Genomic DNA, 21465 nt, shown 5'->3' on the forward strand with positions numbered 1-21465 from the left:
TACTGTATTTGCCAGATCACTGTCAACATGCTTAATTCATACACAAACTAATAGGGCTCGAAAGGATCTGTTTTGAATGTTGTTGTCAGCCTGAGAGGGCAGGTGCTGGACATGCTTCAGCAGTCAGCTTCTCACAAACTTCCCAGCTCTCGGACCGAGAAGCCTGTCCACTGTTTGGACTGGGTTAAAACTAGTGCACACACATAATTCTCCTATTTAATGAATGAGAGGCATTGGCTAACAAAAGGCATATAGTCATGCATGTTAAATCATGAACATACAAAGCTTTTCCTATTCAGGACCATATGCTGAAGACCACTCTGGTTCTGTCTGTACTGCTGCTCACCACTGGTAATTCCTTCCCAATCACCAAACCTGGTTTTTGTTATACACAACAGTCCAGGCTAAATGCAACAATCCTTACCAGGTTCGCAATTGTTATTGCCCATCTCACCTACCTGATCCGAAGACCATGGACTATAAACTCAACTGTCAAGTCTTACTTGACCATTGAAAACTTTACTAATACTGCCTGCCTATGCCGATGATTATACAAAAGTAAGTTTTAAAGTAAACAATTACACACAATAGGTTGGACTTAATTGAGTACATTTTTCATTAAAATTGCATATATCAGTTTTTCTAAACTGTATTCTACCATGGCAAATATTTGTTTTGCCTTACCTTATCTTTCATTAATGCTGCAATATGAGTAGTTTTTCCACCAGGACCTGCACACAAATCTAAGATTCGCTCTCCAGGCTTAGGACCCAACACGTGGCTCACTACCACTGACGGCAAGTTCTGAATACAGTATTAAGAAAAACACATCACTCCATATATTATAATATTCTTAAGTACCTTAAAATAGGGATCTCCAAACCCTAACAAAGCAGTCCATGATTTATATCAGAAAAGAACTGAAAGGCACTTTTCACACCACTCTAAGAAAATGTAAAAATCATTTAAAATAAAATGAATACCACTTTGAATAAGCTATAATTCATTATAGACAGATGCAGTACAAACACAGTTGCTAGCAAACCAGAAGCCATCTTTAATCATAGAAAGCAAAACTAGAACGGAATGCAATATTACAAGATTGAAAAAGATTTGTAATAACATTACAGAAAATCCTGAAGAGAAGGATTTCCTGAAGAGAATCCTAGAAGCATAGGCCTTTTTCAAAATCTATACAAGCATAGATATAAGTACAGTTTATACCTGTAAAAACAGGAAGTTGTTCATTAGGTTGTCAAATGATGGGGTAACATAGACAGGTTCAGTCATTCTGACTCCCACACCCCTGAAAATGAATAACCAATAAATAAAATTTAAAATATATATAAATAAATACACATTATTTTTATTGAGACACTTTGCAGAGTAGAATGTGCTCTATATATATATATATTTATATTTATACTTACAATGCTTCTGGCAGTGCATTCCAGATCTCCACCACTGTGTAAACAACTTGCCTCACACATCTTTGTATTTTCCACCTCTGGCCATAAATACATGCTCTGCAGTAATAGGCATTTCAATCATGGAAAAAATGTCTCCTCTGTCTACACCTTGCATAATTTTATAAACTTTGATCAAATCTCCCCTCAACCTCAACTGCTCTAGAGAAAACAGATCAGCTTGTCCAACCTCTTCTCATAGCACAAGTCCTCCAAACAAGGCAGCACCTCCTCTGTGTCATCTCCAATTCTCCATAACCTTCCTATGATGAGGTGAACAGAACTGAACACAAATCTGTATAAATGTCATCAGGACAAAAGGTCTTGATGAAGAGTTTCAGCCCAAAATGTTGACTGTTTATTCTATAAATGCTGTCTGAGTTCCTCCAGCATTTTGTGTGTTATTCTGCATTTCCAGCTTCTGCAGAATCTCTTGTGTTTAGAATCAGGTTTATTATCACTCTCTTATATGACATAGAAATTGTTGTTTTGCAGGAGCAAAATCCATAACTACTGCAATAAAAAGGAGTAAGGTTCATGGACCATTCAGATTTTATTACAGTAGATATGACCTCACTCAACTGCGGTACTCCTACGTTATAGAATTGCAACTTTCTGCTCCTACTGTCACTAGCACATAGCACTGAGATACTTGAATCACAGGGAGGCAGTAATATGCCCAGCAAAATGTTTGTGAGAGTCCACCTAACAATAGCAGTACTGAGAAGGGGGCAAATGATTCTGAAATGAAATAGTTTTGGCAATCTTATTCTGTGGACCTATTCCATAAATTGTTGTTATGGAATACAGTATAGAAGATGGAACGGAGGGGACAGCAGTACATACAAGAGAAGCTGTTTATATTTAAGTGTGTGTGTGTGTGTGTGTGTGTGTGTGTGTGTGTGTGTGTGTGTGTGTGTGTGTGTGTGTGTGTGTGTGTGTGTGTGTGTGTGTGTGTGTGTGTGTGTGTGTGTGTGTGTGTGTGTGTGTGTGTGTGTGTGTGTGTGTGTGTGTGTGTGTGTAAATGGAACAAAGCAGATATTTGAAGAGGAGTTCCCAAGTCAAAGTCATCCAGCATTGATACAGGCCCTTCAGCCCACCAAGTCAATACTGATGATCAAGTGCCCATTTATACTCATTTCATTTTATTCATTCCACACTCCTTTCAATCAACTCCCACCAAATCTGTTGCTTATGTACATAACAGGGAAAATTACAGTAGCCAATTAATCTACCAACCGCCACTTCTTTGGGATGAGGGAGAAAAACAGAGGACCAGGGTAAGTCCCTCTTGGTCACAGCGATAATGTGGCCGAGATGCGTCCCTAGAACTGAGGTAGCAGCGTTACTAGCTATGTCACAGTGCAGTCCTAAGCCAGGCAACACTAAGTTTGACATAACACAGGCAGCTTTTAACAATGGTGATGGCTGTGCGTAACACCTGAATTATATCGAGGTTGCACTGCATTTGGATTTTATGCAGTGTGATCAATGTTTCAACTTATGGAATATCCTATTTCAGATTTACTTGGCAAAATGGTCACTTAGTGCCATACTCCCAGGTATTAGCTTTCCACCTTCCATATTTGTGCAAGCATCACTGAAGCAAATAATAAGATGGCCAGAAGAGTGCACAAGTCCATTGACGTGGGCCAAAAAATTAAATATTTGATAAATAACAAGAAAGGCAGCAGTACGTGTCAATTGCTAACTGATACAATTAAAATGATTTGACTCTGCATATATTTAAAAAATTGATCAAGTTATAGACTATATGAAATTGACAACTTTTTTGGTCATTGGTAACAAGAATTGTTCATTTAAATATGATGATGAAGAACTGCCTTACATTTTGAATCAATAAGATAAACTGTACAAAAGGATCAGTTCGTGGAGGCACTGCACAGAATACGCATGAACGCGTGGATTGTCTCCACATGAACACGTGGATTGGATTGAAGGGAAATATGCCAAACCTGATAGAAGTTAGCTATGAGAGTACTCACTCACATTCATAAGCATCAAGGTATACGGTTTAATTTTTGTTTAAAACTGAAAAATGTTTCTTCAGATTAAAGAACAACATCACATAATATTTGTAAAATACTTACCTCAAAGTACAACTTGAGCAAAATATTTCATTGCGGCTCAGTTCAGCAATTCCATTCCCTACAAATACTTTTGCTCCTTTATATTCCTTTGCACCCCTTTTGCATTTTCCATGAATATCAGAATACACCGAAACAGTATCACCAGCTTTCATTACTGAAATACAAAAAATGTTAATTTCATATTCTTTATCTATTGTCCAGTCAAATAAACAGAAAATATAATTAAGACCCAGCATCAAGTAACAGTATTGCACTTTATTTGGGAAACAGGGATACAGTTAAAGAATATTTATCAATAATCATGAAATTTCTATATCATACAGAAATTCATGATATTAACCTAAAATTACAATGTTTGAGGGCAGTATTTAATCTTTGTAAATTACTGGAAGTCACTCTGATATCCCACCCACCCAACTCTGGGATACCAGAACCACCTTTTTCCCGCAATCACATTTTGTTAGCAATATTAGTATGTCAGTGAAAATATCTTTGGTATTTGGAAATGTATATAAAGAAAGAACCTTAGTGGATTCACCCAGGACATAGGATAATATTTGATTTGAACAAAAGGAGTAGGAAATTGGGGGGTGGGGGTGGGGGAGAGACAGAATTCAATTAAAATTTGATATTTTGAGTTACTTACATTTTTAGGAGCTTGCTAGTGTTGCAAAGCACCATATAATGTGACAGAAATAAATTGATTGGATACGTTGCTTTAAAGGATGTTCTTTTGCCTTACAATTCCAATTAATAATTGATTATAAATTGTACACCATCATCAAAGCTGCAAAAATTTACAACAAGCACAATTTTCTTGTGTTGAAATAAGTATTGCAGATTAACAATATGCCATACTACAAATTAATAGTTTATACTGATCAATAACTATTTCTAGTATCCCTGATTTCTTGATAAATAAGTAAATAGAGTTTGGGATATATTATTGAGCAATGCAATCCAGTAAAGTTATGGGTAAAAGTCCTAATCTAGTCAATACTACTCTAAATCACTCAGAGTGCTTGAGATATCACGGAAATTGCTTTAATTGCCCTCAGACCGCATAAATTGCCTCATGGTACTTAATTACCATTGAATGCCTCCTCATGCCAGGATAAACACCTTAACCAGATTATGCCCCCTTCAAAAATGTCAACATTCCAGTTACCACCACTTCAGCATGTAGAATTAAAATGAGAAATAAAAAGAAAGCAACTCACATGTTGGAACTGAAAGAATGCCAGGAATAAAAACATGTGCTCCTCGGAGTACTGCATTCCCACATTGAGCTCCCACAATCACTTCAAAGGAATGTCTTTGCAGATTCTCCCTGAATAATTGAATTGAATTAACTTGACTTTATTACTTACATCCTTCATATACATGAGGAGTAAAAATCTTTACGTTATGTCTCCGTCTAAATATGCAATGTGCAATTTATAATAGTATGCACAACAGGATAGTCAATACCACATAGAAATACAATTGTATCAGCATGAGTTATCAGTCTGATGGTCTGGTGGAAGAAGCTGTCCCAGAGCCTGCTGGTCCTGGCTTTAATGCTGCTGTACTGTTTCTCAGATAGTAGCAGAACAGTTTTCAAATAATGTTCATACTGATACCTATACAACAACAGGCCCATTAATCCACCATGTATGTCTACACCCTCAGTTACTTGGCCCATAACCTGCTATTCTTGGTAATTCATAAACTCATTCAGATAGTTCTTGAATTTGTGAAGCCACTAACCTTCACTTCCTTCTCGTTTATTGCATTCCAGATTACCAACAGCATCCAAATGGTAAAAGTCATCCTCAGATCCTGTGTACTAATTAACATTTGTTCACATTCCTACACTTCCATTATTTTACATTGGAGGTTGAATTTCCTGAGATGATTGGTTGTGATGGGAGACGAAGATACTGACGTGAGAAGCGATGTAGAAGAAAGGAAGAGAAAGAGATGAGGCAGGAAGGATGTAAAAAAAAGACCAGGCAAAGCAGGGTATGAGGATTTTAAAATAAAATGACTGAGAGGAGGTTAGGAAGACTTTTTAGCCTTGGTACAGTTACCAATGGGAAAGATGTGATGAATTGGGAGTGATCAAGAGGCCACGATTCACAATTCAGAGGGCTTTAGGTCCTAAAATAGGTTAGGAAGAAATCATGGAGAAATTTCAAGAATTTTGAAAAGTGAGATATTACTTACCTGGAAGTCAATAAGCCATTAAGGAATACAGATTGAGTGAAGACAGTCAAACAAGTAACAAACCAATGCTAATTTATACTGGACACCAAATACCATTTTAAAATAATCACATTTACACACCTGGGACCAATATTAGGAATTAAAATAACATCTGGAAGGTTTGGATGCTGTAATATTGGAATATCATCCATAGGACATCCTTTAAATTCCTGCAAAAAAGACATTTTAAGAAATTGTAGCACTTACTGCCAAGCACCAAATATTTTAAATGTTTTGGAATATATACATATAAATAGTAATGATCATATAGACCACGACCTCCTACTAACTTATCTTGCTCTTCAAAAAAATCCCAGAATGTTAGCACAAACAGATCCTTCAGCCCACCAAGTCTTTTGATTTTCCCCATATTACCAACTACACTATTCCTGTATTCAGCAGTCACAATATCAACCCTGCCACAGTGAACTCCAATTGAAAAATGGATAACCACTCTATGAAAAACCACTGTTCAGTCCATACACATGGCCTGTCATTATTCAATTTGATTCACGTTATTCCATTATACTGTCCTTACAATGTTAAAAAAGGCATATTTCAAAACAATACAATTTTCAAACTAGAAGCAGTATTTCCTCAACCATTGTAATAAAGTCCTTAAGAAATGCTCTGGCAGAATACTCCTTTGCATTATGCTCGGAACCCTTAAACAAAAGATTAAGTAAAATATGATTTTTAACAGGCAAATATGGAAAGGTTATATAAATTGGTCTGGATTCCATTGATCATCATCTATTCTACCCTGACAAAGGGTCTTGGCCCGAAACGTTGATTGCTCATTTCAACAGATTCTGCCCGACCTGCTGAGTTAATCCAGCTTGATTGTATGTATTGATTTGACCACAGCATCTGCAGTGTACTTTGTGTATCTATTCTATCCTGTCATCTCATTGCAGTCGCTCTCATGGTAGAAATTTTATATTTATTTGAAAAAAATGTTGCAGAACAAAAAAATTTCAAAACACAAATATCAGAGGCAAAGTGATTAGCTACACTTTTGAAAGCTCTTGCTACTATGAAGAGAATAGCTTTCTACCATACTTATATTTATTTATTATATTTATATTTATTAAAAGTACTTTTTACATATAGTTTGAAAGTTTCAAGCAATATAATGATTTTACAATTCACTTGAGAAAACATCTGCAAATAAAAGACTTAACAGTACAATGTCCAACTCACAGTTAAAACAAAATCAAATGTATTCTCTTTACATCTGCACTTCTATGTATGTCATGTAATTCTAAGTGTGAGATTTTGATTGCTGTTTTACAATAATATCCACATTCAGGTAGAAGCAGTAAATTTGTAACAAAAGAATGTACTGGCAGAAAATTCTACTCTATTGTAGCATATAAATTTTCAATCACAACTAATTTCCTAAAACATTGATGGGCAATTTCTCAATGTCTGACACTGCTAACAAGATTTATTGCAACAATGAGATTCCACTTTCCTCTGGAGCTCACAAATGATTAAAATGCGTGCAGCTGGGCTGACACCTGTTTGGGTAACCAGACATCGTTTATTAATCAATCTTTTGGCAATGTACGCCAGTGGCTCACTTCTCTGTAGTGTTCTGGTAAACCAGCAGAAATTACTGGGACATTTATTAATAGTAGCCAGCCTTAATGAAAGAACTTGGAATGTTGTGAATTCCCACAGTTTTTAGAATAGTTCGGAGTTTAATTACTTCTCACGGAATTTAAAAAAAATATTTTACATAAAGTAAAATGTTAGCGGTACTTTGATCTCAGCTGGTGCCTCAACACCACCTCTTTAGCCAGGAAAACAAAGCAGAGCCTCCACTTCCTAAGGAGATTGAGGTCAGCAAAGCTTCTCCCCCTCCCTGCCGCCAATTCTAACCAATTTTTACCAATTGAGTGTCCTCACCAGCTGTATCACTGTCTGCTACAGGAATCACAAGGTATATGACTGCAAGACCCAACAAAGGATTGCAAGGACTATTGACAGGATCATTGGGGTCTCTCTTCCACCTATCTGGAGAGACGTGTACACAGGGCCCTTAGCACTGTCAATGATTTCTCCCATCCGTCTAGCAATCTCTTTGCTCCTGGACCATCAGGCAAGAGGTTCCATAGTATTTGGACAAGGACTAAACAGGAATGGAAAACAGCTTCTTCCCCTAGGCCATGAGACTTACTGAATTCCCTGCCGCTACCCAGGTCACATCACACATGAAACAACAATAATGTATACTGTTTACTTTTTGACCTGGGTTATAAATGCACCTTATTATTTGTTAAGTTATTTGTGGTAATATTACCTTACGTGTCAACACGAGGAAATCTGTAGATACTGGAAATTCAAGCAACATACACAAAATGCTGGTGGAACACAGCAGGCCAGGCAGCATCTATAGGGAGACGTTTCAGGCCGAGACACTTCGTCAGGACGATAGTGATTCTCCTTATAGATGCTGCCTGGCCTGCTGTGTTCCACCAGCATGTTGTGTGTGTTGCTTACCTTACATGTATAGGGTTTTATTGATGATAAACCTGAACTTGATAAACAGGATCATCATCTGCAAATTTTATAATTCAACTGCAGTTAAAATAATCTCCGGACAACTTTTAAGTTAATTAATCAAGTATAGACTTGGTCCAGACCAGACAGTGGCTTAGAAAAGGCAGTAAGTACAAGCTCATAAGTGCACTACTCCTATAGCCAAAAATTTGTGTTAATTCTTTAATGGAATGTGAAAGTCTCACAGACAGGCCAGATATTGTTGTCTGAACCTAATTATTTTTGTGGTGGCAGTAGTGGTGATGAGTCACCTTCTTGAACTGGTACAGTATTTCCAAAGAAGATACCCTAAAAGGATTTTGCATAGGGTGACACAGAAGTAACAGCAATATCAGCAACAACAATACCAATCAGGATATCGTGTGACTTGGAGATAAATCTGAACATAGAACAGCACAGCACAGCACAGGAACAGAGCCTTCACTTCACCATGTCTGCTCTGGCACAGTTCCAGTCTAACTAACCTCACCACCCTGTGGACCATCTCACGGTCCATAGCCGTCTCTCCCCTGTCTGCTCATGTCTATCTAATTGCCTCTTAAACATTTCTATTGTATCCATTTCTACTATCTCCACTAGCAGGGCATTCAAGGCTCCAACCACTCTGTGTAAAAAAAGAAATTCATTGTGCAAACACGAGGAAATCTGCAGATCCTGGAAATTTAAACAACACACACAAAATGCTGGTGGAACACAGCAGGCCAGGCAACATCTATAAGGAGAAGCACTGTCGACGTTTCGGGCCAAGACCCTTCGTCAGGACTAACTGAAAGGAAAGATAGTAAGAGATTTGAAAGTAGTGGGGGGAGGGGGAAATGCGAAATGATAGGAGAAGACCGGAGGGGGTGGGATGAAGCTAAGAGCTGGAAAGGTGATTGGCGAAAGTGATACAGAGCTGGAGAAGGGAAACAATCATGGGATGGGAGGCCCCTGGAGAAAGAGGTGGGGGGGAGGGGAAAGCACCAGAGGGAGATGGAGAACAGGCAAAGTGATGGGCAGAGAGAGAGAAAAAAAACAAACAACTAAATATGTCAGGGATGGGGTAAGAAGGGGAGTCACTCACAGCCATGGAAGTAGCATCTGACTGCTTTTGCAGCCACAGTATTTATATGACAGGTCTGAAAAAGCTATTAGGGCTTATCTTTGAAACTCAGAATCATTTAGGAACTAGTGAAAATTTCAAAAATTAAAAAAAAACTTAAGCAAAAACTTTGAAACATTTAAAAGTAATTTGAATTAACTATGGAAATCAAATGCTACAGATGCTGAAAGTGCAAAATAAAATTATTACTGGAAGCTCTCAGCAGGTCCATCAGTATCTGTGGAAAGACATTAATTCTCCATTCCATTCCAACCTACCTATAGTTTCCAGTAGTATTTGAACAAGGTCTAACACAAGCTAGGGGAAAAGTAAAACAACACACACAAAATGCTGGTGGAACACAGCAGGCCAGGCAGCATCTATAAGGAGAAGCACTGTCGACGTTTTGGGCCGAGACCCTTCTGACCGTCCTGACGAAGGGTCTCGGCCCGAAACATCGACAGTGCTTCTTCTTATAGATGCTGCCTGGCCTGCTGTGTTCCACCAGCATTTTGTGTGTGTTGTTTGAATTTCCAGCATCTGCAGATTTCCTCGTGTTTGCTCTTGAGGAAAAGTACCTCATCTTCCATTTGAGCACACTGCAGAGTTCTGGACTTGATATTGAATTCTACAACTTCAGCTAATTTGCTTTCTGTCTGTATTTGAACTGGCTAGCCAATCTGTGACATTGCCTCAATTTTCTTTGTGCATTAGCACAGATGGACCACCTCAGATATCCCACAGCTCTCTATCTTGCAATTATTAAGTTTTCCTGTGTTTTGTGAGTCTCTAAATGCGCTCATCCCATAACCTCTATACTTCTTGTTCAGATTCTATATATCTAACTCCTATTATCTCTACAAGCTATTTTAAAGCTTATTACCACCCAATTCTTGCCTCAGCTTATCAGAGATACTCCATTTGTCCTCAAATTTTAAAAAAAACTTGTTTGATGAAAAACCTTCACCCTGAAGCATTATCTGTTTCTCCTTCTACAGATGACGGCTATCCTCTTGTGTTCATGCAGCATATTTTATTTACATTAACTGCCGTGTTTCCTAGTCCCTTGCAGTCTGGTTTGCATGTGCATGCATGTATCGTTGTGAGGAATTCCTACAATATTGCACTCCCCCTGCTGGATTTCATGACAAATCAAGTATCAAACTACTTTATCAAACCAGCACCAAACCATGGACTCTGCATAGAATCAAATATTGGCAGTTATTGGGGGGGGGGGGGGAGGGGAAGAGTCACATTGGAACTTAACATCTTTAAAACATGAACAAAATCAAACCTTCTGAATCTCTTCAGCAAGCAACTTTTGAGCACGATCAATCGAAACCAAGCAAGTATTGACTCTGACGCTTGTGAAAGCTGGAGGATGGGACAAACAGCTTAAAAGAGTTTCAAATTTGACATTCCACTCCTCAGCACCCAAACTAGACAGAAGCTGAAAACAAAACAAACAAAAGACTGTTGATAAGAAATAAACACTACAATAAAGTCAAACCTTTTAAGTGAATGAAATCAACAACTTCAAACCTTAATAGCCATGGAATTATAAATATTGTTAAAACATACCCACTATTTTCAAGAAACTTAATTCTTGAAAATAAATATTAAGTCGATACAAATTAAGCAAGCTAGGAATATTAAACATTTTTTCTTTAAATGCGTTATCCATAACTATATAATTCCAGAAATAAAATTAAGATTAAAAACTATTTAGTAGACAACATTCTGGATCCTCTCACAAACAAGAGAAAATCTGCAAATGCTGTAAATTCACCTTTTAAATCTACTCATCCTTTTTTCTCCAGTCTTGACAAAGGATCTCGGCCCGAAATGTTGACTGTACTCTTTTCCATACACGCTGCCTGGCCTGCTGAGTTCCTCCAGCATTGTGCTTGTGTTCTGGATCTTCTCATTGCATTTTGTATAACTACATACTTCTTGAATTTTCTCTAACTTTTTACAAAGTTGTTTGTGTCAATGAATATAAAAATGACTAATTAGCTCAAAATAGAATAGGTTTTAAAATTTTTACCTCTTTATTCCTGAAAACACTTCTAAGGTATTTCTCCACCTCAGGTTTGAGAGAAATTTTGGGGAACACGGACAACATTTCTGCCCATTCATTGATCTCACAACCTGAAATTCACTGAAAATAACACAAATGTCAGAGCAACACAAAATCTGTAACAAACTCAAGGTTTATTTTACTGCACAAGTGATAATGCCCAAGTTAGTGCCAACTATGCTGCCCTAAATCACAGTCATAGGTTAAAAGGAGTGGGATGATGAAAAAAATACATTTCAGTGAAACCAAAATTGTAGGAAGAAATTCAGCATTGCTCTGAAGTAAACATTATATATACTTTTTCCCATATAAAAGGATGAAACTCATGCCACTGAATGCATAGAGCAAGAATAATTGCTCAGAAAGGGAAAATCTGATTGCTAACAATGAGCTGATTACTAAATATGTTGTGGTGTGCTGCAGCTATGTTTGATGATGGAAAGCAAAAATAGTTGGGGTGAGGTGTTGTGGAAGAAAAGCATGAAAGAGATTGTGCTCATGTTGATTTGGGCAAGTGACAATAAAAACCGCACAGTGGAACTCAAACCCAAGGCAACAAAATATAGCAACGTTTAACAGATGAATTTTCTATTAAGAGGATGGCATCAGATTGAAAAAAGTTAAATAATTAAACCAGTCAGATACTAGGCACCAAATTCAGGCACGAAGCAGGTTATTTCTAGTTTAGGGTTTGTTTGTACATTGGTTGTTTGGCAATATAAAGTTAAAAGTTCAATGTAAATTTATTATCAAAGTATATGTATGTCACCATATTCAACAATGAAATTCATTTTCTTGTGGGCATACTCAATAAATAAATAATAGACTATTAACAATAGAATCAATGAAAGAACACTGTGCACACCAACCAGTGTGCAAAAGACAGTAAATTGTGTAAATACAAAAAGAAAGAAATAATAATAATAATAATAATAATAATAATAATAATAATAATAATAATAATAAACATTAAGTATCAAGAACACAAGATGAAGTTTCCTTGAAAATGAGTCCATAGATCGTGGGAGCATTTCAGTGATGGAGTGAGTGAAGTTATCTTTTCTGGTTCAAGAGCCTGATGGTTGAGGGATCATAACTGTTCCTGAACTGATAGCAGCAGTGAGAAGACAGAATGTGCTGAGTGGTGGGAGATCCTGATAATGGATGCTGTTTTCCTGCAACAACATTTTGTGTATTTGTCTTCAGCGATAGGGAAGGCTTTACCTGATATGGACTGGACCGTATCTATTTTTTTTATAGGATATTCCGTTCAAGGGCATTGGTGTTACCATACCAGGCTGTGATGCAGCCAGTCAATATACTCCCCATTACACATCTATATAAGTTCGTTGAAGTTTGTGTGTAGATTTTTTTTAATTGATGCTATTGTATTTCTGCGTTCTACAGTGAATGCCTGCTAGAAGATGAATGTCAGGGTAGTATATGGCAACGTATACAGACTTCAATAATAAATTTACTTCGAACTTTGAAGTGTAGACAGCACCAATGGTGAGAAGTAATGTGGCAGTGAAGTAATGGACAGTGTCCACTACTTTCTACTTCTTACACACCTCTGCATTCGAACTGCCATACCAGACCATAATTCAACCAGACTGGATATTTTCAACATTATATCTGTAGAGGTTTGTTAGTGTTCAATGACAAGCCGAACCTCCTCAACTCCAAAGGAAGTAAAGATGCTGGCACACCTTCCTTATGAGTGCATCTATGTGTTGGGCCCTGACAGATCATCCGGCATGTTAATGTCCAGGAATTTAAAACTGTTGACTATATCCACTACTCATCCAATTCCCCATTGTAGCCTGGTGCATGTTCACCCTTCTTCTCCTTCCTGAAGTCAACAATCAGTTCTTTACTGAGTGAGTTACACAAGATGTTACTCATCTTTCATTGAGAAGACTACAACAAAATACTTGAAGATGCAAAAAATGCATTTGTCATCCTCAATTTTCCATTATTAATTCCACTGATACTCTAATTGGATCAATACTGATTGTTAACTCTTAATATATCTTACCATCTGTTTTTATATTCCTTGCTACCTTTATCTCAAGCTTTAATGTTTTCTTCCCTTTAACCACTGTTTGCTGTATTTCATATTTTGTCTGACTTTTGACCTGCCATCCATTGTTGTGTAACTATATTGTTTTACTATCTTTAAATTTAATTAAACACAGATTACTGGCCTTCTCTTAGAATCTTCTTCCTGGATGGAATCCAAACATGTTTAAAAACATAATTCAGCTACTGTCGACAATGTTACCTTTCTGAGAAGTCCATAAGACCATAAGATATAGGAGCAGAAGTAGGCTATTCGGCCTATTGAGTCTATCCCACCATTCAATCAGGGGCTGATCCACTTCATCCAGTCAACCCACTCCCCTGCTTCCACCCCATACCCTTTGATGCCCTGGCTATTCAAGAACCTATTTCTGCCTTAAATACACCCAATGACATGGCCTCCGCAGATGCTTGTGGCAACAGATTCCACAGATTTTACCACCCTCTGACTAAAGTAATTTCTCCGCATCTCAGTTCTAAATGGACATCCTTCAATCCTGAAGTTGTGCTCTCTTGTCCTAGAATCCCCTACCATGGGAAATAATTTTGCCATATCTAATCTGTTCAGCCTTTTAACATTCGGAATGTTTCTATGAGATCCCCCCTCATTCTCCTGAACTCCAGGGAATACAGCCCAAGAGCTGCCAGACATTCCTCATACGGTAACCCTCTCATTCCTGGAATCATTCTCATGAATTTTCTCTAAACCCTCTACAATGTCAGTATATCCTTTCTAAAATAAGGAGCTCAAAACTGCACATAATACTCCAAGTTTGGTCTCACCAGTGCCTTATAGAACTTCAACATTACATCCTAGCCCTTATATTCTATACCTCTGGAAATGAATGTCAACATTGCATTCACCTTCTTCACAACCGTGTCTTTAAATCAAGTCCATATTTTCACCCAGAAAAGGTGAGCTAGTGAGTTATTGCTGGTGCCCTTGCCAATGTCTCTCTTTATAAACATCAGAAGAGATAAACTGTTGCATGATTACTATGTTACAATTTTTGAGATGTTCAGTACTTAGACTGGATTCTTTATTTCAATTACAATAAGGACAATATTTCAAAATAAATTTGACTACAATCTGCTTCACAACATTTTTTCCTCTCACGCATAAAAAAAGATAATAGACAAAATAAAGACAAACAACATATTAATAGGCCAGGTAGGTAGGTACATGTGGAATTCATAAACGGAGATCCATGCACTAGAGAATGGTGTGACAAACAAAGGAATAACAATAAATGGCATAATATTAACAAGTGCGGAGAAACCTTGGAGTACAGATCCATAAATCCCTGAAGATGAAAGAACAGATATTTAATTGTGACCATAACAACATTCAAGACAATTTTCTTTGATGATGCATTGAATAAAAAGCAGGAAGGTGATATTGAAAGCATCAAAAAATAAAAGATGTAGGAACATTGGAAGGTTTGAAGAGATTACTGGAGACATCACCAGGGCTGGAAATTTGGTACCGAGAAGAGACTTTCTATCCTGACTCTGTTCTGGTTGAAACAAATGGGCCTGAGGAGAGTTTTAATTTTGATTTGCACATAACATACCTGACCTGGATAAGAGTAAACACTTACTTTCCATAACAGAGAGAGTAGTCAATCATGCAGGCAGGGCAGGTAGGAGAGACAAAGGTTATGTTTTTTGGTAGAACAATTAGCAGAGCATAAGACATGAGAAATAGGAACAGGAGAAGGCCATCTGACCTGTTGAGCCTGCTCCACCATTCAATAAGATCATGGCTGATCTGGCCATGGACTCACCTCTACCTTCCTGCCTTTTCCCCATAACCCCTAATTCTGTGTAAGTGCAGAGAGAAAAAAAATCAGATATTCCTGAAACAAGAGCTCAAACACGAACACAAGTTCACCATGGCAAGAGATTTCCAGATGTTGGAGAAAATGATTCAAGGATATGTTCTAAACCTCCTTGAAAATTTCCAAAGTTCCCACCAAGGTGTTAATATGAAGTCTATAACCATTTAAAGATTAAAGATTAGCCTTATTTGTCACATATACGTCAAAACACAACAGTGAAATGTGTCATTGGCATCCAACTCCACCACAGCCCACAACATAGTAAGCCCAAACCTAATGTCTTTGTAATATGGGAGGAAACCAGAGCACCTGGAGAACACAGAAAACAGGAGAAGCCTTTGAGATGGCACCAACTGCCAAGTGCTTTCGACAAAAGGACACAAGCCCGCAGCAGATGCCGAGAGAGTACAAGCTCCCAGTCTACCTGTCAGTCCACAACGTTTGTACCAAACCTTGATGCCTATCCAAACTAATTCCATCCACTGACACATGGACTACATGGGATAAATGGACCAAATGCCCTAAGTCTGCTCCTATGGTCTTATATCCCTCCCGTTCGCATGCTTATCAAAACATTCTTAAAACATTGTTATCATATGTGCTTCCAACATTTTCCCTGGCAGCATGCTCCTGAGCTAAACACCTACGTCTGTGTATCAAAAACTTGCTTCATAAATTTCCTTTATACTTTCCCCTTCTCTCCTTAAATCTCTGCCTTCTTGCATTTAGCATTACCACTCTGGAGGAAATAAACTATTTATGCTATTTTAACCTTTTTGAATATATAAATACTTCTATCAAGTCACCCCTCATTATTCAGCATTCCAGAAAAATGAATGCAAGTTTATCCAACATCTCATTAGAGGCTGATACCTCTAATCTAGGCATCATGCTGATCACCTGTTTCTGCACCCTCTCTGTATCATTCCCATCACATAGTTACCAGAAGTTAAGTGTGATCCAACCATAGTTTTATATGGCTACATCAAAAGTTCCCAAATTTTAAACTTCTAGATGTCCCAAACAATGAAGGTAATCATGCCAAAGGCCTTTCTTTACCACCCAAAAAATTAATCTTTATGCACGATGCACCTCAAAGATGTGTGCTTAGCTCTACTCTCTCTATACCCACAAGTGTGACTAGCACAGCTCAAATGCCATCTATATATTTACCAATACAATTATGATTGGCAGAATTTCAGATGATGATGATGAGGAGGCGTACAGGAGAGAGGTAGATCAGCATCTACCTTTTTGTGTGTCAGTAACACAAAGGAATTGATTGTGGATTCAAGGAGGGGAAGTTGAGGGGACACACACTAGTCCTCATCGAGGGATCTCAAGTGGAAAGGGTGAGCAGCTTCAAGTTCCTGGGTGTCAAGATCTCTGGTGGTCTATCTGGGACCCAAAATATTAATGTAATTACAAAGAAGGTACAACAGGAGCTCTAAGGCAACACGAGTGAATCTGCAGATGCTGATTCACCTGATTAAGGGTTTTGGCCCGAAACGTCGTCACTACCTCCTCCCATAGATGCTGTCTGGCCTGCTGAGTTCTGCCAGCATTTTGTGTTTTTACAACAGGAGTTCTACTTGATTAGCCATTTGAGGAGAATTGGTATGTCACCAAAGACACTCCCGAATTTCTACAGAGCCTTCTAACTAGTTGCATCACCGTCTGGTGTAGAGGGATCAATGCACAGGATCAGAAAAAGCTGCAGAAAGTTGTAAATTCATGCCAGCTCCATCATGGACACTAGCCTCCACAGCATACACCTTCAAAAGACAATACCACAAAAAGGCAGCATCCGTTATTAAGAACCCCCATCACCCTGCACATACCCTCTTATCATCGCTACTATCAAGGAGATGGTACAGGACACTGACTGAAGACACACATTCAACATTTCATGAACAGCTTTCTCCCCTCTGCCATCAGATTTCCAATGAACCCCCCCCCCCCTTTTCCCACTACATATTTAATTTTCTTATTTCATATATGCAGCTCTTACTGTAATTTATTGTTTTTATCATTATGTATTGCAATGGACCTCTGCCGCAAAACACAGATTTCACGACATATGCCAGTGATTAAACCTGATTCGGATTCTCATGTGCTGTCTTCTCCTGAGGAGTGTTTCCGGCATTTCCTGTTATTTCAGATTGCCAGCTACTGAAATCTATCCGACTATCATTTGGGATTAGTGCAACATCTGTTTAAATTTCAAGATCAGCAAGGTACACAATGCTACAAATTTCCGCGATTGCCTGATCAGTGTGCCTCCTCCTTCTCTACCCCTGTCGGTCGTGAACCTCAAGGCCATCGGAGGGCACTAATCAGGAACCCACGCCGAATCGCATTAACAAGAAAGCTCTTTAAACTTGACCCCCTGCCCCAAAAAAACTTTCTCCCACCTCACCTGCCTCCATAATCCGCTAATGCCTTACCCCTACAGCACCGGCGCCGACTCCGCCTCCCGCTTTCTCATTGATTAGACCACGAGCCCTTCCCTTCATTGGAGCACTCGGACATCAATCAAATGACGTTCCCTTCCACCAACTCGTCAGACTGGGATCTGAGCTGGTAAGCGACGGCGGCTCGGAGCTCTGTGCGTCACGCGTACGCGCGCACGCGCAGGCCGGGGGTGGGTCGTCACGCGCACGCGCGCACGCGCAGGCCGGGGGTGGGTCGTCACGCGTACGCGCGCACGCGCAGGCCGGGGATGGGTCGTCACGCGTACGCGCGCACTCGCAGGCCGGCGGGGTGGCAGATTATTGCTATGTCTTTTCGGTAGTACTGTTTTGAAGTCCGAGCCTTCACTGGTAACACTCCCCAGTTCTTCCTACTCTGCATTGATGACCGCATTGCTGCTGCTTCATGCACCAATGCTAATCTCAACAGTGCAATAGTTAGTTCCATTTATTATCAGAAAACTTATATGGTATACAACCTGAAATTCTTATTCTTTGCAGACATCCATGAAGCAGAAGAAAGTCAAAAGAATGAATGGCAGAAAAACATTAGGACCCCTAAACTCCCCCCACCACTTTCAAGCACTAGCAGCAGCAAAGCAGCAAGCCCCTTCCCAACCCCTCCACACTTGTTCCAGCAGGACTCATCAGTGCCCACCACCAAGCAAGCAAATAGCAAGGCTCCCAAAGAACTTGAATGTATTAGATGTTGTGCAGCACATAAGGATGTATAACTCTCCAGGGCTGTATGATGAACAAGAGAAAACTTGCAGATGCTGGAAATCTGAGCAACATGTAATATGGCTGTATGATATCTATTCCAGGTTACCATGATAAGCTAGTTAGGGGATAGCTTGAGTTCTAATGGAGATTTTTTTCAATGATTTCAAGTTCCCAGGCTGTCATCATCTTATTTTAACAGTAGATATCCAGTCCCTGTACACGTCCATCCCCCACCAGAAAGGCCTCAAAGCTCTCCATTTCTTTCTGGATACCAGACCCAACCAGTTCCCCTCCACCACCACTCTCCTCCATCTAGCAGAACTTGTCCTCACTCTTAATAATCTCTCCTTTTACTCCTCCCACTTCCTACAAACAAAAAGTGTAGCCATGGTTACTTGCATGGGTCCCAGCTATGCCTGACTTTTTGTAAGCTATGTGGAACAGTCTATGTTCCAAGCCTACATTGGTGTCTGTCCCCCACTTTTCCTACACTACTTTGATGACTGCATTGGTGCTGCATCCTGCACCCATGCCGAGCTTGAAGACTTCATCAATTTTGCCTCCAACTTCCACCCTGCCCTCAAATTTGCCTGATCCATTTCCGACACCTCTCACCCCTTTTTCAATCTCTCTGTATCTACCTCTGGAGACAGCTTATCTACTGATGTTTATTATAAACCCACGGACTCTCACAGCCACCTGGATGAAACCTCTTCCCACGCTGTTTACTTGTAAAACTCCATCCCCTTCTCCCAATTCCACCGTCGCTGCTGCATCTGCTCACAGGATGAGGCTTTTCATTCTAGAATGAAGGAAATATCCATTTTGAAAAGAAGGGCCTTCCCTTCCTCCACCATCTACACTGCTCTCAACCGCATCTCTTCCATTTCAGGCATGTCTGCTCTTACCCCATTCTCCCATCACCCTAACAGGGATAGGATTCCTCCTGTCCTCACCTACCACCCCTCTCTGCGTCCAGCACATAATTCTCCGGAACCTCAGACATCTCCAGGGGGATCCCACCACCAAGCACATCTTTCCTCCCCACCCCCCCCCCCCGCCACTTTCTGCTTTCTGCAGGGATCGCTACCTACACAACTCCCTTGTCCATTCGTCTTTCCCCGCTGATCTCCCTCCTGGCACTTATCCTTGCAAGCAGAACAAGTGCTACACCTGCCCCTACACCTCCTCCATCACTACCATTCAGGGCCCCAAACAGTCTTTCCAGGTGAGGTGACACTTCACCTGTGAGTCTGTTGGGATCATATACTGTATCCCGTGCTCCTGGTGTGGCCTCCTGTTTATCAGTGAGACCCAACGTAGATGGGGAGACTGTTTCGCCGAGCAGCTACACTCCGTCTGCCAGAAGAAGCGGAATCTCCCAGTGGCCACTCACTTTAATTCCAATTCCCATTCCCATTCTAATATATCAATCCATGGCCTCCTCTACTGTCGTGATGAGGTCACATTCAGGTTGAAGGAACAACACCTTATATTCTGCCTGGGTAGTCTCCAATCTGTTGGCATGAACATCGATTTTTCAAACTTCCAGTAGATCCCCCCCCCCCCAATTCACTATTGCCCATCCCCTTTTCCCTCTCTCACTCCATCTCCTTTCCTGCCCATCACCTCCCTCTGGTGCTCCTCCACCCTCCTTTACTTTCTCCCATGGCCTTCTGTTCTCTCCTATCAGACTCCCCCTTCTCCAGCCCCGTATCTCTTTCACCAATCAACTTCCCAGCACTTTACTTCATCCTTCTGGTTTCACCTATCACCTTGCGTTTCACCCTCCCCTCCCCACCTTTTAAATCTACTCCTTATCTTTTCTTCCCCCAGTCTTGCCAAAGGCTCTTAGCCAGAAACGTCAGCTGTACTTTTTTCCATAGATGCTGCCTGGCCTGCTGAGTTCCTCCAGCATTTTGCATGTGTTGTTCAGAGATTTTTACATCCTTGTTAGCCACAGAAAATTGGTGGCTTGCTGATGTTGTTCCTATATTTATGAAGGGCTGCAGGGATAAGCCGTGTAACTAAAGGTCAATGAGCCTTAAATCAGTGGCAGGAAAATCCAAAGGGATAAGATTTATATCAATTTGGAAAGTCTGTGTCTGATTAGGGATGACTTTATGTAGGGAAAATCTTCACTAATTCAGAAGATGGTAACTAAGAAGATTGATAACGGTCCTGCATGGTAGGCTGGTGGAAAATGTCAAAGCTCATGGGATCCAAGTTGAGCTAGTTAATTGGCTTTCTGATAGGATACAGAGGCTAGTAAGTTGGAAGGGTGTTTTCTGATAGGAATGTGTGAACAGTGGTGAATTGAAAGAGTTGGTGCCGGGATCCATGCTTGTGAAAAATATTAACAGTTTGGGAGTAAAAATAAGTGGGATGATTAGCAAGTTAGTGGAAAACATAAAAAGTGGGGCTGTTGTGCATAATGAGGTAGTAAGAAAGCCTGTCCATGCTGGAATGTTAGGAAAAGAATTGGTAGATGATGCATTCTGGAAACTTAGATAGGGCACCTTTGCAATATGTGGTAGGGCACTAAGAAATGCTGATGAACTGGGGAATCTTAGGGTTTAATTCCGTAGTTCTCCGAGAGTAGTGTCATTGGATAATAGGGTGGGGAAGGAGATATGCAACATACTTAATCTCATACATCACAGCATAGAATGTAAAAATTGGAATGTTACATTGCAACTTCACAAAATACTGCCAAGACCAAACTTAGAGCAGTAAGTGCTTGCCACACTGTAGGAAGGAGAGAGTGCAGAGGATGTGCACCAGAATGTTAGAGG

The 21465-nt window shown here is 39.7% G+C and overlaps 1 protein-coding gene across 4 annotated transcripts in view; it reads right to left on the minus strand.

Moving 5' to 3' along the window:
- Nucleotides 1-18037, minus strand: part of nsun6 (NOP2/Sun RNA methyltransferase 6) — a 30654-nt gene extending 12617 nt beyond the window's left edge. The window contains exons 1-8 of one of the 4 annotated variants that reach the window (XM_073054619.1): nt 17896-18018; nt 11521-11634; nt 10768-10923; nt 5906-5994; nt 4798-4907; nt 3578-3731; nt 1225-1306; nt 685-804 (exon numbers count right to left, since the gene is read on the minus strand). In XM_073054619.1, coding sequence (XP_072910720.1) covers nt 685-804; nt 1225-1306; nt 3578-3731; nt 4798-4907; nt 5906-5994; nt 10768-10923; nt 11521-11598 — 789 coding nt within the window. In that variant the 5' untranslated portion in view covers nt 11599-11634; nt 17896-18018. Of the gene's footprint in view, nt 1-684; nt 805-1224; nt 1307-3577; nt 3732-4797; nt 4908-5905; nt 5995-10767; nt 10924-11262; nt 11442-11520; nt 11635-17895 lie in introns of those variants that run through there. The other 3 variants (XM_073054621.1, XM_073054620.1, XM_073054622.1) reach the window with 3 other exon arrangements.
- Nucleotides 18038-21465: the final 3428 nt, after the last annotated feature.

The sequence above is a fragment of the Hemitrygon akajei genome, chromosome 8, assembly GCF_048418815.1.
Source record: "Hemitrygon akajei chromosome 8, sHemAka1.3, whole genome shotgun sequence".
NCBI classification, from domain to species: domain Eukaryota; kingdom Metazoa; phylum Chordata; class Chondrichthyes; order Myliobatiformes; family Dasyatidae; genus Hemitrygon; species Hemitrygon akajei.